Source organism: Fukomys damarensis, unplaced genomic scaffold, assembly GCF_012274545.1.
Source record: "Fukomys damarensis isolate Sample0158 unplaced genomic scaffold, DMR_v1.0_HiC HiC_scaffold_15, whole genome shotgun sequence".
NCBI classification, from domain to species: domain Eukaryota; kingdom Metazoa; phylum Chordata; class Mammalia; order Rodentia; family Bathyergidae; genus Fukomys; species Fukomys damarensis.
The window spans coordinates 31,455,817-31,478,578 of record NW_022900927.1 but is presented as its reverse complement, the minus strand read 5'-3'; the positions used below and the strand labels follow the sequence as shown (position 1 = coordinate 31,478,578).

Sequence of the window (22,762 nt, the reverse complement as noted above, 5' to 3'; positions counted from 1 at the left end):
CAAGACCACCTCATGTAAAGGTACAAGATCCCAATAATGAATATAACTGTACTATATACCTAAAATGTACTAATAAACTCAATAAAAGAAAAAATAGAAAATCAGTGTAATCCATATCATCAAGGTAAAGAAGAAAAATCACATGATCATATTAGTCAATGCAAAAGAAATTGACATATTTCAAACCCGTGTGTGGTAACAAAAATGTCTCCAAGAAATAGGAGCACAAGGAAACTCCTCACCTTCATAAAGATTATCTACAATAAAAATTCCACAAAAAACACCTATAACTAATATAATACTTAATGATGAAACAATGAATGCTTTTCCCCTCAGGTAAGGAAAGGGTGAGATTCTATTCTTATGAATCAATGCAACATGGGACAGCAAGTTCAGCCAGCGCTTCAGTCAGTAGAGGGAAATAAAAGGCAGAAAGAATAGAAAAGAAAAAATAAAACTGTCCTATCAATGAGGTGTTTGTGTACATAGATGATCCTAAAGAAAAAATTTTAAAAAGAAAATACCAATAAGTGAGTTCTGCAAAGCCAAAGAATATAAGACAAATATATAAAAATCAACTGTATATCCTATACTAGCAATAAGTATGTGTACAGTGCAATTAATAATAAAATTCCAGGAATGAAATTATTTGATTTAAAACTAAGGAAACATATATAAATTTGTATACTGAAAACTAGAAAAATGGTGATGAGAGAAATCAAAGAAGATCTGAATAATTTCAGAGATGTATTATCTTTCCAGGACTGGGTCTACTCAACACAGTAAAGATGTTAATTATTTCCAACTTAATAAACAGATTTGACACAAAGTTCATTTAAAAATTTTTGATGGAAAGACAAACAACTCTTTAAAAATGAGTAAAGTGGGAAATCATTCTATCCAATTTCAAAGCATAATGTAGTTGCACTAATAAAAACTCATTAACAGAGGATTAGACACAGATGAATAGAAGAGAACACAGGACGTAGAAATAGATCTGTATAAATATGACCAGTGGGCTTTTTGACAAGATGCAAAAGCTATTTAATAGATGAAAGAAAGTCTGATCAACAAATGGTGCTGCAGTTATTGGACATCTATACGTGAAGAAGAAGAAAAAAACAAAACAATCTCGACTAAACACTCACACTTTTTATTTTCAGTGCCGGGGATTGATCTCAGGACCTTATGCGTGCGAGGCAGGCACTGTGCCACTGAGCTAAATCCCTGGCCCAGTCTCATACTTTTTTAAAAATTCAATTTAAAATGGGTCACAGACTTAAATGTAAATCAAAATATTATAGGAATGTTAGAAAATATTTAGAAACTGTAGGGAAAACAAAATTTTAAAAGCTGAGGATTAGCAAAGAACTCCTAGACTTGACAAAAACATTATCCATAAAAGAATTAATTAACAAAATGGACATCACCAAAATTGTAAATGCCCTACAGAAGACCTTGTTAAGTGGGTGAGAAGAAAGCCTGCAGACTGGGAGAAAATATCTACAAGTCACATATTTAACAGAGGACTTCTTTCTAGAACATATAATCAACTTCAAAATGCAACAGTAAAAACAATGTAATAAGTAAATAGGAAAAAGATTTGAGACATTCTCCAAAGAGGGTATACAGATAAGAGTAAATATGCACCCCAAAAAATCAATATATTTCATAGGGAAATAGCTCAAATTGCTGAAAAATTAAAACTATATTAGTAGTGATAGTACCAAATGCTTGTTAGGGTGAAGAGAAACTGAATGACTCTTACACTAATCATGGGAATTTAAAGTAGTACATTATTCTGGAAAACAGAAATAGGAAACTAAATATACAACTACCATATGACCCACAAATTATATTCCTGGGCATTTATCCCGTGGAAATGAATATTTATGTTTACACAAAACTCATGCATGAATATTTATAGCAGCTTTATTCATAATGGCCCTAAACTGAAAACAATCAAGATATCCCTCAACAAGTAATAGTTAAATAAATGCTGTTTTTTTTATATCATGGCATAATACTCAGTAATAAAAGGGAATGAACTCTTGCTATAACAACTTGGATGGCTCACTAGAGAAAGATGCTGAAATGTAAAAAGTCAATCCCGAAGGTTTTACATTTTATGATTTCATTTATTTATCATTATTGAAATAACAAAAATTTTAAGTAGAGGATAAGTTATGGGTTTCCATAGCCTTTGTCACTCTGTTGTAATTGTCTTGTATGCCCATCTCCCCCTTTCAGCAGCTCTTGTTGAAATTGTAAATTCCCTGTTCATTCAGCTCCTGAGTTTGAGTCTTGCAGAAAGTCAGGGGTAACTCCCTTTTTCTGGTGTAAGCCTAAAAAATACTTTTTAAATAAGAAATGAGGCAAGTGGGTCTAGACACCAAAGGTTTCATGGAACAAAATAATATTATGCTTTACTTTTATTCTATGCAAAGCAATGTTATAGACCAATAAGATGGTCTGATATGGGCTCAGAATATCCTGTGCCAGTGATTTTTTTCTATTGTGTTTCTTTACTGATTTTTCCATCTATGAAGCAGATGTAGTCTCTAACTCATTTTGGGAAGCAGACACCAAGGGCTTTGCCAGGCTTCTTGCTCTAGGCCCCTGTTTCTGCATGTCTGGTTCTTTTTGCGGATTTCTTGGAAGACGCGATTAGCGATGTGGCATCCAGGCACAATTTTATTACTGTTTCAGAGAGGCTTCCTGGGGTGGGTTCTTCCTATCCTTCACAGCAATATTAAAGAACAAGCTAGTATACCTGGGCAACACAATTTTTCACAGAATCTTTACAAGAATCCATGTTCCATTTTGGCAGTAATGCGAAGCATATCTTCTGCCAAAAACATCGTATTTGTACTTCTATTGGTATTATTAACTTTATAGACTGGTTTAGGGAGAATTGACACATTTTATTTATGTTGCATTATGCTATGTACTTGAATATTACTTACATGACAGCTATTTTTACCTGTTTTGTTTAGTGCTTACCTCCAGTGTCTAGAATGTTGCTATGTACAAAGGAAGTTTTGGATGAATGAATATCTTTCCTTCCATTCATTCCAGTTTAATATAATACACTTCAGAAGTTCTTTGTGTTTTCTTCCATAGATATTGCACATTTTTCTTGGGATTTTCTCTTTTGGCTATGGAGAAATCTTGGATAACTTCTAACTGGCTATTGTTTGGTTATATAAATATGTACATTATTATATACATATTGTGTAGCTGTCTTTGCTACTGACTTTTTAATTTGTTTGTAAACTTTTTTTTCAGCTTTAATGGAATTTATTGGTACATTTTAGGGATACAGTACTATTACATTCATTGTTGGGATCTTGTACCTCTACATGACAAGTCTTGGTTCTCATTTTTTCCCTTTGTCCCTACCCTCCCTTCACCCCCTCCTCCCCTCCCCATCTATAAACATTTTATTTCCATCTTTTCATTATCTCACATTTTTTTTCTTTTCCCTTATTACCCTTCCCCTACCCATCCCACCTTCCCTACACCTTTAGCTCCTTTCTTCCCATTTCTCAATGTCAGGAATCTTATTAGGATCCTCTGTATTCTTGCAGATTATTCACACCAGAGAAACCATTCGGTATTTACACGTGTGCCTTATTTATTTCACTTAGGAGTATATCTTCAATATGTATCCATTTTCCTATGAATGAATCTATTTTCTCGTTCTTTATGGCTGAGTAATGCTGGAAGGTAAATTAGGCAGAACTCTGGAAGACATTGGCATAGGAAAAGACTTTATGAACAAATCCTCAGTAGCACTGGAACTAGCAGATAGAATCAACAACTGGAATCTCATCTTACTAAAAAGCTTCTGTACTTCAAAAGAAACCATCAGCAGAACTAAGAGACAACCTACAATGTGGGAAAAAACTTTTACCAGCTGTTCCTCAGACAAAGGACTATTATCAAGAATATATAGAGAACTCAAATCAATCAGCCTCCCCCAAATATAAAGACCCTATTCAAAAATGGGCATCCGAAATGAACAGACATTTATCAGACAAAGAAGTCAAAGCAGCAAGTAAATATATGAGAAAATGCTCCACATCACTGGTCATTTCAGAGATGCAGATGTAAACATTTTTATAATTCTCTTGCTTTCACCAACAGCATTGTTATTTAAAACTTTCTGGAGTTGAGTAATTGAAAAGCTTGAATTACATACACAAAGAAAAACAACAAACATCTAAATCTCATTATTCCAGTGAGATTCTTGTTGATTACATTAAGTAGGAATACAGATGTAAACCTGTGATTTTTTTCTAAGATAATTAAATATAATGATTAAGGAAAATGTCAAATCCAGAACCATCTCATTCCTTGCCAGTCGGGCATCATCTGTTCCCTATGCTGCTCACTAATTTGAAGAAACTATAATGTTTGTGATGAGGTCCTCTTCATTTGCAGAGGGATATTTGCAATTTAAATCACAAAAGAAAAAACTTGTCAGTGCATACTGATTGCCCAAGATCCCCTCTTTTACTGCAGTTTTGTTTAGTAAGCCTTGGTATATAAGGTGAACTCATGCAAATAAATGCATCTGTCTTCATTTCTCTTTGTCATCAGATCATTATGCAAACATTAAACACCAAAAAAGACATAAAATGATTGATTACTCGAGTAAAGAAGGTAGGTTATCATAAAACAAGCTCCAGAAACAGGTTCCTCCCTCCTCCTCTTTCTCATCCCCTTGGAAACACCTATGTAGTCAATTCCTACAGGACAAAAGATCCTTATTGGCAGATATAATTCCTGTGATTCAGTGCATTTTCTTGCAACTATTTTCTATCTTTACTCTTGAGCTTTGCCTAATTTATATTCCTCCTTTGGTCTGCTCTGCTCAGCTAATCCTGATCAATAAGTACACCAGATTAGTCAGAAGACAAAACTGGGAAACAGCCATGCATTTAGAACCTCAAGCCTTCGATCTACCATGCTTCCAGGGTGGTCTCTTACCTGCTTTTCTTACAATCCACACTGTGCCAAGTGGTCTGTGACTTTGCCTCTCTGACCAGGCCATAAGCATCTTGAAGATAATGGCCTTAACTTTTCCCATCTTTCAGTTTCAATGTTTAATACATAGTAGGCATTTAGTAACTTATTGATTTGATAAATGCACAAATTAATTAAGCAGGGCATAAAATTTTTCTTTTCTTTATTAAAACTAGGCCTTAGGAAAATATTTGAAATATTTTTAAATGAGAAGGTACTGTAATTGGCTATTACCAGTTTAAAAGGTAGACAGACTAATGGATTTATATTTAAAGAATAACTTAAATTGAAGGAATTGAGCTTTTCTAGATTTTTGAGATTCAGCAAAAACCTGGAAAGGGCCTAGGTTCCTTCTAAACAAAACAGCACTGTTCTTCTCCCATAAGACTGCCCTCCCATATAGTGGAATCCCATGCACAAAGCATGTCCTTAAATACCTGAGTAGGAAAAGAGATTTTATTAGTCAAACATTATCTCTCACATGCTTGGTGTTGTTCCATCATAGTTGCTTCTTTGTGAATTTTGTACTCTCTTAAAATGGACTTTCAAATTCTTTATTCTTCAAATAAAGATTTATAACAAAATGTTTAAATACACAGGCTCACGCTGTATATGTAAAGAAGATCCAAATAATTCTTTTGGGCAAAGTTCTCAGGCACCTTACATTTCTGTGATACAAATACTATGCACCCTGGTTGCTTTAATTATTAATTTTTAAAATAAATTGTACCTTGCCTTCTTCTAACCTGAATTTAATAGGATCCATTTATGAGACCATCTTATCAGGTATCACTTTGTCCCATGTAGGTTTCTATGGTACTTATGAGAGGTTTTGGTTTGGGTTTTCTTTTAAGGGGGCACTGGTGAAAATGCGCAGTGATGGACTTGGTTACAATGCTTCTGGTAGATGATATATAAGGGCCCATACTTTCAGGCAAAGAATTTTTATTGCTAAACTTCAATTCTTATGTGGTCTCTCATACAAATTGTGATGAATAGGGCTGGAGATTTAGCTCAGTGGCCCCTGCCTCACAAGCACAAGGTGTCCTGAGTTCAATCCATGGGACTGCAACAACAACAAAAAGGTATGAATGAGCTAATATTGTACACACTCCCAGCCTCTTCCTTCGTTTCTGCCTTAAAAGGCAGTAACAACTCATGTAGGCAGTACATGAGCCTGCCATGAAAAAAGGAAGCTTCCAGAAGTAAAGTGAAATAAATCACAGGGCTTGACAATCCTCCCAGCCCTACCTGGAATGACATTTTCCACTTTCCATCAAGAAATTAGTAGTCTTCCACACATCCTTTCCCCAAGTGCTCTGTTCTTATCCTTAGATCAGAAGAAAAGCCATTTCTTTCCCTAACATTATTTGATATTTTCATTGCCTGATGAGATAATGTAACAGCCATAAAATTCATGGTGATTTTTGTATTATACTTAACTTATATGAAATTGGAGAAAGGGCAGAGATGTGGGCAATCTTTTATTATTATTTGACCTTGAGAAGGCAGGGCTATTCCTACATGTTAAAATGAGTATCTTTGGTGTCCTGGAAACTCATAACCCTGATTTGGAGAGAATCAGGAAAGCCATTCAGTTTCCCCTTCCACACCAAGAAAGTATTCAAGTAAGTGAAGGATGATAACATTTCAGGGAACTCTAAAGTAGTATTTATCATAATTAGCCTCTAGGAATAGGGTCTTCTTATTTTTATCAAGACTTCTGTTCCCTTCTGGTATATAAACATTATTCACACAAGATCTGTGAGATTTTAAACTTTTGGTGCTTAGTGAATTAAAAATGTACAGTGTTGCCTAGAAATTTTGAGGGTCAATTCTGCCTCACTCTACTATGATATTCTCTGCAAGAAAAGATAGCAATTGTCACATGAGCTATTGTACTTTGTTTTTGAAAGACAAAAAAGTCAAGTCAATAGTATTTTGCTTGGACCTATGGAAACTTTTTTTCTCCTGTAATTAGCTTCCTAAACTGAAATGTACCATGAACTTGAAGTCTACCATTGCACTATATACATGTTTACTGTTATTCTAACTCCTTTCGTGACAACTTTCAGTTCTTCTATTTAGAGTTAAAAGAAGAGAAACTAGGAAAAAGTCATGAGGGAATGGTATAAAGCAAAGAGTAAATAAGTTGGTACTTAAGACTGGTATAAAAGACAGTTTGGACTACTCATTGTCATCCTAAACTGAATTGCCTCACTTGGGCTCTTTCAGTGACTGCCCATGAAACGTCAGCCTCAGTGTTATCTGCATGCACATTCTTACAAGATAATGCAGCAAAATCACCAAGGAAGCGACCACAGATACTTTTCCTAATAGGAGAAGTCATTAACCACACGAAACAACGTCTCGTAACTCTATTCTCAATCAATAAGGCAAATGCTTTTCTTTTGCAGAGGAATTTAAGGGCTCCACCATCGTTGAATTGATGAAGAAGGAAGGCACCACGCTGGGCCTGACAGTATCAGGAGGAATTGATAAGGATGGCAAACCAAGAGTGTCTAACCTGCGGCAAGGAGGAATTGCTGCTAGGTAACCGCCTCTGGGGTGGGGCATAGTAAAAGGAACACAGGGTGTAATTAATTCAAGAATTAAGGCTTTATCAGAAAAGGTCACTAATAAATAAATCACAGTGGCCATCTGGTGGGCAGCTCCTCGCATCAGAGACACAGTGGGGCATGTCTCAGAAGCTGCTTCGCAGGCTGTTCCATGCTGCCTGTGGCTGTGCTGGCCTGTGCTACAATCACTAAGGAGATTTTTCTCTGTAATCTTCAGAGCAGATAAGCTGTCCTAAGGTTCTCATTGTAACACCATTGTATGAATCTAGATTCTAGTGTTCCACTGAGCAGCCCAGGAGCTGCAGTGGGAATAAGGCTAAGTGTAGATAACCAGTGTGTCGTGTGGGAGGAAACTGCTACAGAGGGAAATGGCTAGCCAACGATGAATGGGCAGGCCAACTCCAATTTTCTAAGTAAGAATTTGCTTTTCTACTTGTGAGATTTTCCTTTTCACCAAGACCAAGATATAGTTTTCAAATAAAACAAAGGCTTGTGCTAGGAGTTCTCACTTTGTCCTACAAGTCACCCTGGTTGCTGTCAAAGACAAAATGTTGTGCGTGTTGGGCATTGGTGGGCTTGCTTTATAAATGTTCTAAAGCTACCTCAGAAAAAGGACACAGAATTATCTGGTTTCGTTACAAGTGAGATTAATGTTTCCTAAATGCCAGGCACAAATATTGTTGCAAACATAATTCCAAGTTAAAGTTTAGCATTCTTGCCTTACAGTGTGTCACCTGAAATGGTGATTACTTTTGATAATCAAAAGTTATTTGATTATTTTTACAGTATATAAGTTTAATCCAGCTCATAGCTCTGTGATTCAGAGGGTTCTGTTTGTAAAAGTCTGACATGAACCCAAGCCCCTTATTTTGCCTCCTTTGGGTTTTTAGAAACTCCACCCTCTCTCCCCCTGCCCTGAGCTTCCTTTATTTTATACTAGTAACTGCCACTCCATGATGGTAAATCGTCATCTGTTGCATGAGTTCCTTCATGTCTAGTCCACATAATAAGGAAAATGCCATTAGCAGTTGTAGTACTGCATAATTAAATGTAACACTGTACCAGTTTTATTGAGCATTGAAAATCACCAAACAGTCATTGTTTAAGGCATTACCATTTTATTCATAGTAATAAAAACAAAAGGTCCTTTCCCTAAAGGAGCTTATAACCTATTAGGGGAGATAAAATATAAAAAAACTTGAAGTTTGGAAGCACAGTGACACTGCATAGCAATGAAAGTTGTTGGCTTAGTGAGGGAAAAGTGACAGCATGTGCTGAAGACCAGCGCTGATTTGGAAGGCTGTCTTAGGAGCAAGGATTGAATCTGGATTTATGTGGAAAATGCATTAGTTATTCCTATTGGGAGGAAATGTTACTGAAAGTTCTTTATCTCATTTGGGGTCCTTATCCCCAGATTTTTACTCATATCATTGGTCTCACTGCCTACTCTTGGTTTAGAAGTCAAATTTGAATAAAAGCCCTAAGGCAGCCAAAGTCCTACTCTGATGGTAAAGAGAGATGAGAATGTTATTAAAATCCAGTTCTTCCCTTGTAATTTCATTTTCCCCAATACACTTATTATCAGTCTTGCTAACTAATAAATAATAACAATGAAAATGTAAGCAAAGAAAAAATATGAGAAAAGGAAAAAATGGAAACAAAATTTTTATAAATAAGGAAGGATGGAGGGGGTAGAGGGAGGGCAGGGGAATGGGGAAAAAATAAGAACCAGGATACATCATGTAAAGGTACAAGATCCCAATGATAAATATAACTGTATTGTATACCTAAAAAGTACCAACAAACTCAATGAAAAAAATTAAATTTAATTTAGAAATTAAAATGTAAGCAATAAATAACAAGATACTATGACCTTTTTCTTGGCCCTGGACAGTTTCCCAGTGAAGATGCTGAAAGCTGTGAAAAGTCCAAAAGCACACACCAAAAGTGAGAGGAAATAAGAAGGAAAAGACCTGGAGTACGTTGGATCCAGATCCTTTCCCCAAACACTGCAGGACTGAGCACCTTAATAAATGTTTCTCTCTATTTTGTTTCATGGTACTTTTAAAAATAGGCAAAGATTAGGGGGAAAATCAGAGCAAGACTTCTAAAGTGTAGCAGGCATAGACAAACCCACTGATGCTTCTCCGCACTTGCTAAACTCCATCTCTTAGGACCAAGAGGCAGGAACTGCACTATGTCTGCCTTCTAATTTTGCTTATTCAAAAGGAGCAGATGGAAAATAGATGTAGGCTGGCCTGTGAACAGTAGGTTCACCAAAGTGACATCTTCTCTATCGCAGAAGTGACCAGCTGGATGTGGGTGATTATATCAAAGCCGTGAATGGGATCAACCTGGCCAAATTCCGTCATGATGAGATCATCAGCTTGCTGAAGAATGTTGGGGAAAGAGTGGTTCTTGAAGTGGAGTATGAGCTTCCACCTGTCTGTAAGTAACCGCAAGCCAGGGGAAGAACAGTTGTATAATTTTGTGTCCTAAAGATATTGAATTATTGTTTCCCTTTTGCCATCAGTGTCGCATTTCAATAATGGTAGAGCAGTTTCTTATTGTTTAAACATTATTTCAGTTTAGAAACATAGTCTATTCGGGGAGAACAAAAAGGAACATAGGTAACAATGAAATTATATGAACATAATTTTTTGGGGGGGTACCGGGAATCAAACTTGGGTCCTTGCACTTGTGAGGCAGGCGGCGGAACCACTGAGCTAAATTCCCAACCTGAACATAATTTTTGATGCTTAAATTATTTTAATAAACAGCATTCATAAATGATGTGCTATCTCAGCTTTGTAGTTAGGGTTAGGAAAAGCATGTTTAGTATGTTTTTATATTGAACTGTGTCGATATGCTCATATGTGAAGCATAACACTAACTGCATATCACATTATTATCAAGTAATAATAATGGCAGTTACAAGAGCAAACACATACTAAAAGTTCACAAAGTGTGTGGCACTGTAAGGAAATTGACCTGCATGGATTAATGTAATCTTCACCACTTGTGGATCAAACAGAGACAAACCTAGCATCAAATCAGATTCAACTCCCAGCTTCACTTTTTATTGATTATATGCCTTTGAGAAAGTTAAGTTTTCTATGCCTCAGTTTTCCTATCTGCAAAAGAGGGAAAATATTAATTGTACTTATGGATTTGTTATGAGGAGTAACTGAGTTAGTATTTGTAAAACACTTAAAATAGTGCCTGCCAATATAAAGTTTTTAATAAATAATAGATCAATCAATATTATACAATAGACATTGTCATTTTTACTATTTTACAGAGGCCTACATTAAGTATCTATCCCATATTAGTAGGTTCCAAAGTCCATCTCTGAGCCCAAGTCTGACTCCAAAGTCTATGTGCTTATTCATAAGCAGAAACACCTTATGCTGGGTTACTGCCCTCTTGCCTTTAAACTTTGTTGTTCTAGCACCATGTGTATTATTCTCTATAAACAGGGATTCTACCCTGAAAAGCCCTTGCTCTTCCCTATTGGTAAGAACTCAGACTGATTATGAAGACCTCGTGATAATTCATTTTTTTGGTAGTGACTTACTGAGCATGTACTGTGTGTCAGCAGCCACTACATTCTATGAGCTTGGGGTCCATCAAGGGAGTTTACATGCATTCTAGCAGGGGAAAACAGTTAATAAAACAAAGCTATATTAGTTAAGTAATTTTATATGAGGTCATGAATGATATGGCAAAACTAAATCAAAGCAAGGAGAATTAGGAATGATGGGATTGAGATAGTATTATGGTTTTAATTAGGAACAGAACAACAATTCAAGAAGGAGATATTTGTCCATCACTTGAAGGAGGCGGGAAGGTGAAGGTGACTGTATGGATTTCGGAAGGAAGACAGTTCCTGTAAGATGGAACAGAGCTAAGAGCAAAAGACAGGACTATGCCTGGAGCTATTTTAGGAACATTAAGAAGGGTAGTGAGCCCGGAGCAGAATAACTAAAATGGTCAGATGTGTAAGGGGTGGGGATTCCTTATGTGTTGTTCCAAATGCTGTAGGAATCCACTCTGTGGTATAGGACAGAGGGGAAACATGATCTGATTCATTTTCCTAAATCTCTCTGGTTGCTGTGTTGTGAACAGACTTCAGGGGACGAAAGTCAAAGCTGGGAGACAAGTGGGGAGGAAAATGCAGTGATCCAGGTGAGAGGTAGTGGGGAGGTGGTTATCAGAAGTCAGGCTCTATTTTGAGTATAGTGCCAATAGAATTTCCTGATGGAGTTGATATGGGTTGTCCAGATATAACAGATTTAAGGATAACCTCAAGCATTTGAGCCTGAACAGCTGGAAGGCTAAAGTTGCCATTAAATTGGGAGGAAAAAAAATCAAGAGAAATATCAGGAGAAGAATTGAAGACATGGTTTACAGTTTGGGAGAAAGATCTGTACTGGAAATATAAATTGAAATTAATCAGAATTCAGATAGTATAGAGCACTCAGGAAATATGTACATAGACGATCACAAGTTCCTATTCTTAATATAAAATGGAATATTGAAAACCTAGGACTCAGTTATATGAAATTAAGCCTATGTTTAAAAGCTTTGCTAAACATTTTGCATTTTGACCAGGAGTACGTCAGTAAAGTAGAACGTTAGCCTTAGACTATATCACCAGTCATATGTCAACCCTTGCTCATTTCTAGCTTTGTAACTTAGGTGTATTAAACTCTCTAACCCTTTCCCACATGTAAAATGGTTATTGCTGTTGCAGAATGTTTGTAAGGATTCCATATTCACATTATCTTTGTTTAGACTATTATCACATATTTGATAAATAACTAATAGCATCGATCGTTATTACCATGATGGTTATTATTACACTGAAATTAATGTTTCCTTAAACTTTGGAATAGCCAGTTTTCTTTGAAATTACTATTTGAAACCATTGATAATGAGTTAAAAGAACAAGATATCTAAGAGCTAATGTTCCTTGATTATGTATTTGCATTACACTGAATATATAAATACCAATAAAACAGAATCCTCTCAGAAAGGAGCTCTTGCTACAGGAGTAGACTTGTAGTAGAGATTTGCCCAGTATTATGGGTGATTGAGAGCTGGGTGTTCTTGGGAAGACTTGAAGGACATAGAGCAGGTCACATAGAAGGAGGAGCACTCCATGCAGAGGATACAGTAAGAGGGTGAGATGATACTGACCAATGTGCAGGTTAAACTGCACAGACTGGAGTTGCTGAAGCACAAAGAGAGAAGCAGAAAAGCTGTGAATAGGGATGACGCCAGTGAGGCAAACAGAAAATAAATGAGAAGGGCTCTTTACGCTAAGGTGGAAAAGCTTGGTTGACCTGAAGTGGGTGATACAGAGCCCTTAGGGGGTTTTAAAACTGTGTCATACGATTGGAATTCTTACGTTATCATTTTGGAGGCCAAAGGGAGAATAGATCAGAGGCTATAACCTTCCAGACTGTTATAATTTTTCAAAACAGAGGTGATAATGTAAGTCAATATAGCATTACTAGAGTTAAAGATGATGGATATAAAAAATATTCAGGAGATTTTTCACTTGGTGATTATACCAGCTTTTTTAAAGCTATAAATCTGGTGAAAGGGGGGAAAACATAATTTTAAACACAGAAGTATGAATTTTTATGGTAGAAATCAGGCAGAAGAAGTCTACTCTCCAAGGATGATCTCTGCCTCTTTTTATTATGTTTGGGGAAATGAATAAAATCTTTGAGTTCAAAGAGGTTGAAGGGATTAACAAGCCTCCCCTTCCCTTAGCTCAAACTGCTAGAGCAAAACTGAGCAGCTGAGGTCCAGGGAGAGCTGACTGTTAAGATAAGCTGCCCAAGGCTGAACCCAGCAATTCTCTCCAGACCACAGCAATTTGAGGCTCAGCCAACCCCAAAGTTTGGGAAGAACTGAGAGAAGGATATGTGTGTGTCTGTGATCCAATAGAGGAGAAGTTAAAACTTGACTTGAGGCAAGCCATTTATCTTTCTGATATTCAATGTGTTCGCGAAAATGAAATGACTGGTGTCCATGAGGTCAGTAGTTCTTTTTCCTTTAAAATTATATGATGCTTTGAGGCTGTTTTTAGGGAGAATACAACCAAACTGTATCTTAGGTATTTATGCATTAAAAGTTGGTGCAGGGCAGTGTCCTCAAACTTGGTGATCACATTAACCCTATGTAATTTTGAAATGTTTTGTTTTCTCCTATTTTCTGGACACTTAAAATTCTTTATTTTAAGCGTAAGTAATTGGAAAGAATTTAATTGCTGTTGTGTTGTTTATGTACACATTTTTTCCATTGAAACCTTGGAGCTACCAATCAACCTTTTTTAACAAAAATATCTCTGCCACATAATCTGATTGGCAAAGACAGATCACGTTTTAAACCATCAGCTCAATCGCAAAGACAGATTGCATTTTAAACCATCAGCTCAATCAGACTAGCCTTCTGTCAAAAGGAGTCCTTTCTTACCCGCAAATGAATGGATCAAGGCATGTTATTGGACAACCTTCTTATCCATTCTGACACAGAGAGATAGATGACGGATGATAATGATGGGGGGAGAAAAAAGGAGGGGGCAGTTTTAGATTTGTTTCACCCATGTGATTCATTCTGAGATTGAATCTAAAAGAGCCTCCTATCAGGGAAGCTCTTCCTGTGACATAAGGAATAAATGACAAGCCTGAGCACATTTCTAGCCTCTGCTTGTATCTCTTGGCCTCACAGTTACATAAGCAAGACAAATGGGCATATATAACATGATACGGTGGGAAACTGCACAATCCCATAACTCCTGTACTCCTTGAGGTGATGGTACTGAGGACAGCAAGAAGGCAGGAAAGTACTACATAAGTTGGAACAATCATCTATTCTACCTTAGTAAAAATAACTGTACAAAACTACATGCATATTCACATATAGATATAAGGGTCAAAAGTACAACTAAAATACTGAGGAGTAGTTTTGTTTTATGAAATTGGTTTCTACCTAGCTCTCTGATTCTTTTGGTAAGCTCATAATTGTATCTTTGGATTCACATACACATTTGTGAAGTAATGAGTAAGATTCACATAACTGATAAAGAATACCTGGTACTGAATATGACAATCTAATTACCAAGAGTCAATCATGCAAAGAAAAACTATAAAGATCCAATTGATTTCATTAATAATGTTAATATGTACAACACTCACATTTATCATTGCAAATGATGGCAATAGTGTGCATACTCTAAAGCTGTAGATAATCCCAAAAGTCTTTATAATGACTTATATTTGATAGAAAGATTTTGTGGTCAGCAAGATTTAGCTAAAGCAAAATTAAAATTATAGTACTTTGCATTCCCAGAACAGACATCTAGCCAACAAGGACAGATGGTCCAGAATTAGAACTCAGTTGTATATAATTGAAAGATGATTTTAAAATTAAATAAAATAATATTTGCAAACCACTTTGCAGAGTGCAGGGCGCACAGTAGATGCTCATCAGTCATTTCTCCTCGTATCCTTTGCTGTTCTTCACTTACCAATTTAACAAAAACAGTGGGGTTTTTTTTTTTTAAACCAGTTTCAAGTGGCCTTTTGGGTCACAGAAATAAGCAAACATTTGATTTGAACCCAATTTTTGTTTTCATTTAATTAAAACTATACTTCAACTCTTTCATTTGTTTATATGTAGTGTTCCTGGTTTATTAGAATAAACTGAAATTCCCCGGATAGCAAGAATATGACATTTAATTAAATCAGCAGCATGCCAAAACATTTGTTCTGCTGTAGTTTTATGTTGTTTTTCAGTAGATCCAAGCTCTTACTGTATTTTATGTCCTAGCCGATCAGTGTGCAATTTTATGAATTTAAAGATGCTTTGCATAATCATTTTTTAGTATTCTTTTGACTACTCAGATTTTCTGATAATTAAAAATAATTGTAATTAATAATTAAAATCACTATTTCAATAACAATGTAACAATGTAAATGTAAATGGAAAGAAAAGTACTTTTTAAAGATCACTGTAAATCTTGTCTATGTAGAAAACGATCCTGGATTTATTATAGGCTCAGATCCTAATAAGCCCTTTATTAAATTGAAAACACTTTTGATTCATGTAGCTTAACAAAAATGCTCAGAATATTTTCATTAGCCTAAAGTTGTATAAAATAATATAATACAAAACCTAATAAAGTGTTGAAGATCTCATGTGCTTTATTTATACTGGAAGTGAGAAACAGAATGGTAGTATGGGTATGCTTTCACACTATTGTCTAAGCAAAAAATAATTGTAAGCCGGGTGTGGTGGCACACGCCTGTAATCCCAGCACTCAGGAGGCTGAGGCAGGAGGATCACTGAGTTTGAGACCAGCCTGGGCTACATACTGAGTTCCAGGTCAGTTTGAACTGCACAGTGAGACCCTGCCTCAAAAACAACAACAACAACAACAAAAAAAAACAAAAAACAAAAAACTGTAGGCTGAATGGTCGTAAGTGAGGGACTATCTCCTTTTTGTTGGTAGCTTTATGTAATAAACCTTCAGGATCTAGTAACAATGTAAAAATGTTATCAATAAAGAATATGGCATTAGATACTAGATCTCACTGTACAGATTTAGAAAAGGATCTGAAACTATCTACTTCTACAAATCATAAGTTTTTCTATCTCTGTCAATATAAGGAAGTTATCTTCATAATGATAAAATACCAATTTGTGGAAATTTTGGTTTTTCCCACATAATAATAGTATATTTTACATCCATGATTACTAGTCTCCAGAATCAGCCTTACAGAACATCTTAGTGACTCTGCCTTCACAATAACTTATATTCTCATACATGTGTATAATGTAGAGGTGGCAAACTGGCAATGCAGTTTCATTTTGTGAAATGAGAATAATAAACAGACAAACAACACAACTGTGGTGATGCCAAGTAAAATTAAATTGGTCTTTATTTTCTTAATAGTAATATTTTGAATGTGCTTTACACTTTTTTTCACTCTCCAAGTTGCATTTGGGTTGCTGATGTCTTTGTTTGATAGGTATTTATATGGCAGCACATCTATTTCCATCAGCCTAATCTGTTGATAGCAATCTGAAAGTAATACTTTATTTTCCCATGCCACCTATACAATTAAAAATAAATACAGAAATTGTTTCATAATTTCTCAAAAAATCACATTGTTTTTGCATTCACAAAAGGAAAACAATTCTACTTATTAAAGATTTTGCCTCTTGCTCTGTAGAGTTTCAGCAATGTAATAATGATCACCTTCTCTCTAGAAACTGTCTACACAGAAGTAAAGGAACTGGCTATGATTTGGGTTCCTCTTGTACCTAAAGTCACTTACAGAAATAATTATTTATGATATTTGTATATCATTAGAATTCTAAGATTTTGCTGGAATCGTTGTTTTCTTATTACTCAAAAAAATTTCAAGAATAACCTGTAGTATCTTATGCTACAATGAAAAATTGACAAAAATTATCATAACTTAAATTTTGTATTTCTCTCTCTCTTTCCTATATTCAGCTGTACAAGGATCAAGTGTTATTTTCCGAACAGTGGAGGTCACATTACATAAAGAAGGGAATACCTTTGGTTTTGTAATACGAGGTAGGTGATGGTTAAAAAACACCAACCATCAGAAACTCATGGATATGAGTCAATGAAATATCAAGACTAAAAGAAGAACATCATCCTTAAAAATCTGACATTTCCATCTGCTCTTCTTTATATAAACAAAACAATAAATGGGAATCAATACAAAAAAAGAATGACTGCTTTATTTTTAGCCCACTCCTAGAAAGGAAGCAGCTATTATTTTATAAGCCTTGTCAATTAACAGTACTCTTACTATGTATTACTTTTCTGCCTGTCTTTTGGCTTTGCTTTTTCTATATCACTGAAAGAAAATGTTGACAAATATGACTTGATTTGATACAGGAGGATTAGCGACTTTGTTTAAATTAATTTCTTCTGAAATATATTTTGCTATTACAACGTTCTAAAAGTGGATCAAAGATAATCTAATCCCTCAGGTACCTACGTGAATCAGCTCAATACATCATACTGCAGCATGGCACTGATGATAAAGATTTCAAGGACTCCACCTTGTCTACAAGACCATTAATTCTGAGCAGTGATTCTGGCTGTTCTTATTTGGTTTTTCTTATTAGAAATCTTATCCCTAACTATGCCTGCATAACAACTCTGAATTCCTGGTATGACTGTGGGATTTAATAGGGATTTATATAAGTATCAGGAATTTTTTAACATTACACATTTTTTTATTTTACCTATAAAATTTTGTACTTCACCAGAAATGTCTAACCAAATTATTAAAACAATTAACACTAATCAAGCACCTTAATTAATATAAATACCTCAAAGAAGCATCTTAATAAATATATATGCATTGAAGACTAAAAGAAATGTGTTCACTTATAGAAAGTTGTCATAAGTAACCAAGCTTTAAAAAAAATCAGGCAGAAAAAAAAAAACAGGCAGAGAAGTTTAAATGTTGTATAGTTCCTCTTGTATGAAAAACCTAACATATAAATTAAAGAGCAAAGTAAAAGATGACGAGAAACAAAGAGACAGACTTTGTGCAGATGAGAAGGAGATCTGGAGATATAGTGGTTGCAAGAGGGAGGGCGGGAAGAGGTAATAAAAAGGATCAAGATGCAATTTGTATATGTACCAATTCTCTTTGATGAATTGGGTTAATTATATATCACCAACATATGCTAATAAAAATAAATAAATATTAGGTTTCGATCTGGACCAGTTGTTTACCAAATCAATCCATCAAATACTTATGAGCACATATCAACATGTCCGCATAGGGATAAGTGCTAGGGAGCCGTAAGATTTCTATCTTCAGGGAATTATGGTCCAGCAAATTGAAGATATAGATAGATTTTGCAGCTTCAAACTTCTAGAACCTAAGTGAATCACACATTAAACTCGCTTTATTATTTCAAATAATGATAGATTTTCACGTATAAGAATCTCACATATTAACATGCACTCAGTGTTTTTTATTTAAACTCAAACCTGTGAATCAAAATAATAGAAAGGTTTTTTGGTGGCTCCGGCCTCCATCCTTTTCTAAATCAATATTCCAGTAGTTGTAATTAGTTGTTCTTATTTCCATACAGTTGCTAAATGTTTTATGCCATGTGATTGCAGCTATCTTTGTTGAAAGGTGAAGATTGATGATTCTAGATGAAACTCTAGAGATTGATACTCTAGATGAAGCGACATCTTTAAGGCTATTATATGCTAGTAGTAAATTTTACCCATTTCCTTACATACATCAGCAAGTGTACTGCAGTTTCTCAGCTGGCATATTCTTGGTGATTTTTTTTAAATGGCAACAATGAAAGTGTTGTGAAGCTGCATTCCTTTTCTTTGCTAGGAGGAGCACATGATGACAGAAATAAATCTCGTCCGGTTGTGATAACATGTGTTCGTCCTGGAGGACCTGCTGACAGGTGAGCTTCATCTCTCTGTGTCACTCTCCAAAACAGATTAAATAGAGCTGGTGACTTTGCATAGCAATCAATTTATGAATTTTGTAGTAAAAGATAGATATTAAAATATATTAGGGTGCGAAAACTAAAATTTTAGGCTGTAAAATTTTTAAAATATGAGGTTTGTCTCCAGATTCTACACTTTATCTTTGGCAAATAATTTAGTTCTGAGTTCAGTTTTTCTCCATTGCAGACCTAGACAATAATATTTGTCTTTAGGGTTGGTTCACTTTTATCAAAGGTTGGAGGGCGGCACTTAGAAAGGCAGCCAGTGCTTACAGTGCATCCTCTTCAACTGCTAAATTCCCAGCGTAGGAAAGCAGGTGGTAGTGGTCTGATTCTTACTACGATTAGCACGCCGATCACTGTTAGTGTTAGCTATTGATGATGGTTCTGTATGTCAGAATGGAAATGACTTTTATTAAAATGGAAGGAATTTCTTAAGAGTTTTCACTTCCTTTCATTTCTCTTTGAAAATATGAATATGTGAGTGACAAACACTTTCAGCTTTTCTAATGTAAATTGTTTCCAAGGTAAACTCACATTTTAACTTTCTCTGAAGATACATCTCTCTATGCAGTATACTTCTTTATCAAAGAAGAATTCAACTCCATAATGATGATGGAATACAGCCCCTGCCATTAGCTATTTTTGAATGGCAGGAGGAAAATGTACTGGTTACATTATTTTTTCTGTTTCACACCAGGATATATTTTAAACCTTTTTTAAGAGATAGAAATAATAATAGCAAATAATATTTATTGAATGTGTAGTATACGCCAGGAACTATACTGCTTAGCCAGCATTATCTCATTTTAGCTTTACAGGCACCCTGTAAATAAGCTTTGTTATATCACCTCACATGTAACAAAACAAAGGACTAGGATGGCTACGTCACTTAGTATCAGCTATTAAGTAGAATCAGGGTACAAAAACTCAGATTTATTTTCCTCTGAAGCTTATATTATTAGATCACTTTTAGGAAAGAACAAGCAGGCACTGGTTCTCACTGAGCTCAAGTTTATTTGCTTTTGCAAAGGATAACACAGTGAGAAACTTCCAGGAAAATCTGCCTTTCCTTTGTCATGCTTCTCTTAGGAATTACTCTTTCTGATGAAAATAAAAATATGTCACTTTCATATTAAGAGTTAGGGTTAGGATTGACAGGAATGTCAAATAAACTATGGGCTTATGAGTAATGTACTATCGGATTAATTAAATTAGAATTTGAGAAAATCTGAGCATTACAGATAAAATTTTAGAGTCAAAATAGTTATTTGAATAAAAGATGTTTGTTGAAGAGATCACTTGCATTCTCTCCTGATCCTAAATTTGTAAGCCTTTCATTTGACTTCCTCATGCCCCTCCATGTAGGGACACAAAACTGGAAGGCACCCTGACCCTACTTTCATGGTGTCACTAATGTCCTGAGTCTTCATTTCCCAATGCCTTCAGACTCTGTGGTGATATAGTGGGGACAGTCCTATTTGCCTGCTTCTCCCAAGGAGTGTGAGACTGAATCAACTTAATGATTGCTAAGTGGCCTTATAAATCAGTAGAGAAAGTTATAGACAGGGGAATTTCTCACCAGCACTACATATTCTGCTTCGGTTCGCTGGTAATAGAGTGAAATTAGAAAGCTTTTCTGCCTACCTGGCTTTGGAAAAACAGGTGAATGCTTTTTGGGGGGGGGCTCCAATAAATCAATTTTAGGCTTTCAGCTAAAAACCTAGAAAGGGGAAAATGTGCCTTTCTCACTTTGGTACTCCAAGAGTTAATTGTGGATAACCAGGTTATTTGCTACTGTGTAGTTATTTTCTCACGACTGATTTTTGCATTATGGCAATTTTCTGTTCATGGTTACCCTTTATGCTCTTGCTCTTGTACTTGATGCTTAAGAAGAATGCAAATGGGATGGATGGCAGAATGTGTGTAAAAATGACAGGCTAAATAACTATTAATGCTAAGCCTCATTATGGTAAATTAATAAAGACTTCCTTTATTCTCCCTTTAGAGAGGGTACAATCAAACCTGGTGACAGGTTGCTCAGTGTGGATGGAATTCGGCTCCTTGGAACCACACATGCTGAAGCTATGAGTATTCTTAAACAATGTGGACAAGAAGCAACGCTGCTGATAGAATATGATGTCTCAGTTATGGGTATGTTGGAGTCCTGGGGGTGTGATCCATTTGGCTCCAGTCATACCACTGTTCATCCCTGATTAGCCACTTCAGACTGAATATGTATTTTTCTGCCCTCCTGTAGCAGACAAAATCTCATCAATACAGTATCATTCCACTCTGTTTGAGTTCAGGAAGAGGTGAGTGGTACTTTTCAACAGTGTGGAGTTCTCATGTCGATAAGTTCTATTATAAAGTGTTCTTCTGACAGAGTATTTCACCTAGCAATCAACTTCTGTATGGATTACTCTTTGGAGGCAAAGTATTTTTCCCCTCCGGATCTCAAAAATACTGTTACTAACCTAAAGACTACTGCTTTTTCTTTTACTACATGGAGACTGGCAGCAGTAGATTTCTTTCCTTTTTGTAACTTCACAGTATGAAGCCAGGTAATAAGAATTAATAAAAATGACCATTTATTTCAGCACCAGACTTACAGAGCATTCATAGTGCTATTGGTTAAAATTAAAACATAAGTGCAATATTTTTTTCTTTACAAGTTGATTGTGATAGTAACTATTTCTACACGCATACATCTGAAAAATACTCACAAGATGTCCTCTCATTTGGCTATTAAATGTTTGGAGAACCAAATTTTTCTATAATGTTGTAAAAGGTGGAAACACTATGAAAGAATGGATTGGAATTAGAAATTTAAATTTAAATCATGTTTAAGGTACTCCTTACAATTATCAGGCTTGATTGTGTGACCTAGCTTTGGCAGCCAGTTTTATGTGATAAAATGTAGCATAAAAAAAGAGAGAGATTAATTCTACAACTACAAATTCCTTTATTTCCTACTCCTTCTGATTCACGTATGACAGTGTAATTTGAGAGAACTCTGTATCAGGTTTGCTAACTAGAAACGTCTTAGAGAGGCACGCAGTTTCCTAATGAGTTTAAAGTATGAGGTGTAGAGGTTTTGCATGACAGACTGTGTGATGTGATCTTAACATGAAAACTCACCAATGAATATTTCCTCTTTTACTTTCCTCCTTTCTTTTGTCCTGACTCCTATCTTCTTTATCTCCTTCTCTCCTTTCTTTCTCTAGTTCTTTTTATATGGTATTTGAATTAGATTTTGGTACATAATGTGGGTTGTTTTCAACTTTACTGACTACCAGCTAGAGATTTGAGGCTTGCAACTTCATTTGAACCACTGATCCTTACTTGTCAAATGGGGACTAGCAATGCCTATTTTAAAAGGCAATGAAGACAGTAACACAAGAAAATGCAACGAAGATTTTTAAAGATGAGACAAATGGATTATTAACTTTAAAAATTCAAACAGATGTTTGACATATTTAACTCATTCAGTTTAAAACATTTATTAAGCTAAATGCAAAGTACCAAAAAAGACCTGGTCCTTGCCTGTATGAAGACTGCTTGATGGGAAGAAGAGACAGTAAACACTACCAAATACTCAT

At 35.5% G+C, this 22,762-nt stretch overlaps 1 protein-coding gene across 8 annotated transcripts in view; it reads left to right on the top strand.

The window, feature by feature from the left end:
- The window catches only part of Grip1 (glutamate receptor interacting protein 1), a 390,535-nt gene that overhangs the window by 244,965 nt on the left and 122,808 nt on the right, over positions 1-22,762 (top strand). For all 8 annotated transcript variants that reach the window (XM_033763767.1, XM_033763765.1, XM_033763766.1 and 5 more), the window contains exons 3-7: positions 7,449-7,584; positions 9,913-10,058; positions 17,149-17,232; positions 19,040-19,115; positions 21,169-21,314. In XM_033763767.1, the coding sequence (XP_033619658.1) occupies positions 7,449-7,584; positions 9,913-10,058; positions 17,149-17,232; positions 19,040-19,115; positions 21,169-21,314 (588 nt within the window). The remainder of the gene's footprint in view (positions 1-7,448; positions 7,585-9,912; positions 10,059-17,148; positions 17,233-19,039; positions 19,116-21,168; positions 21,315-22,762) is intronic.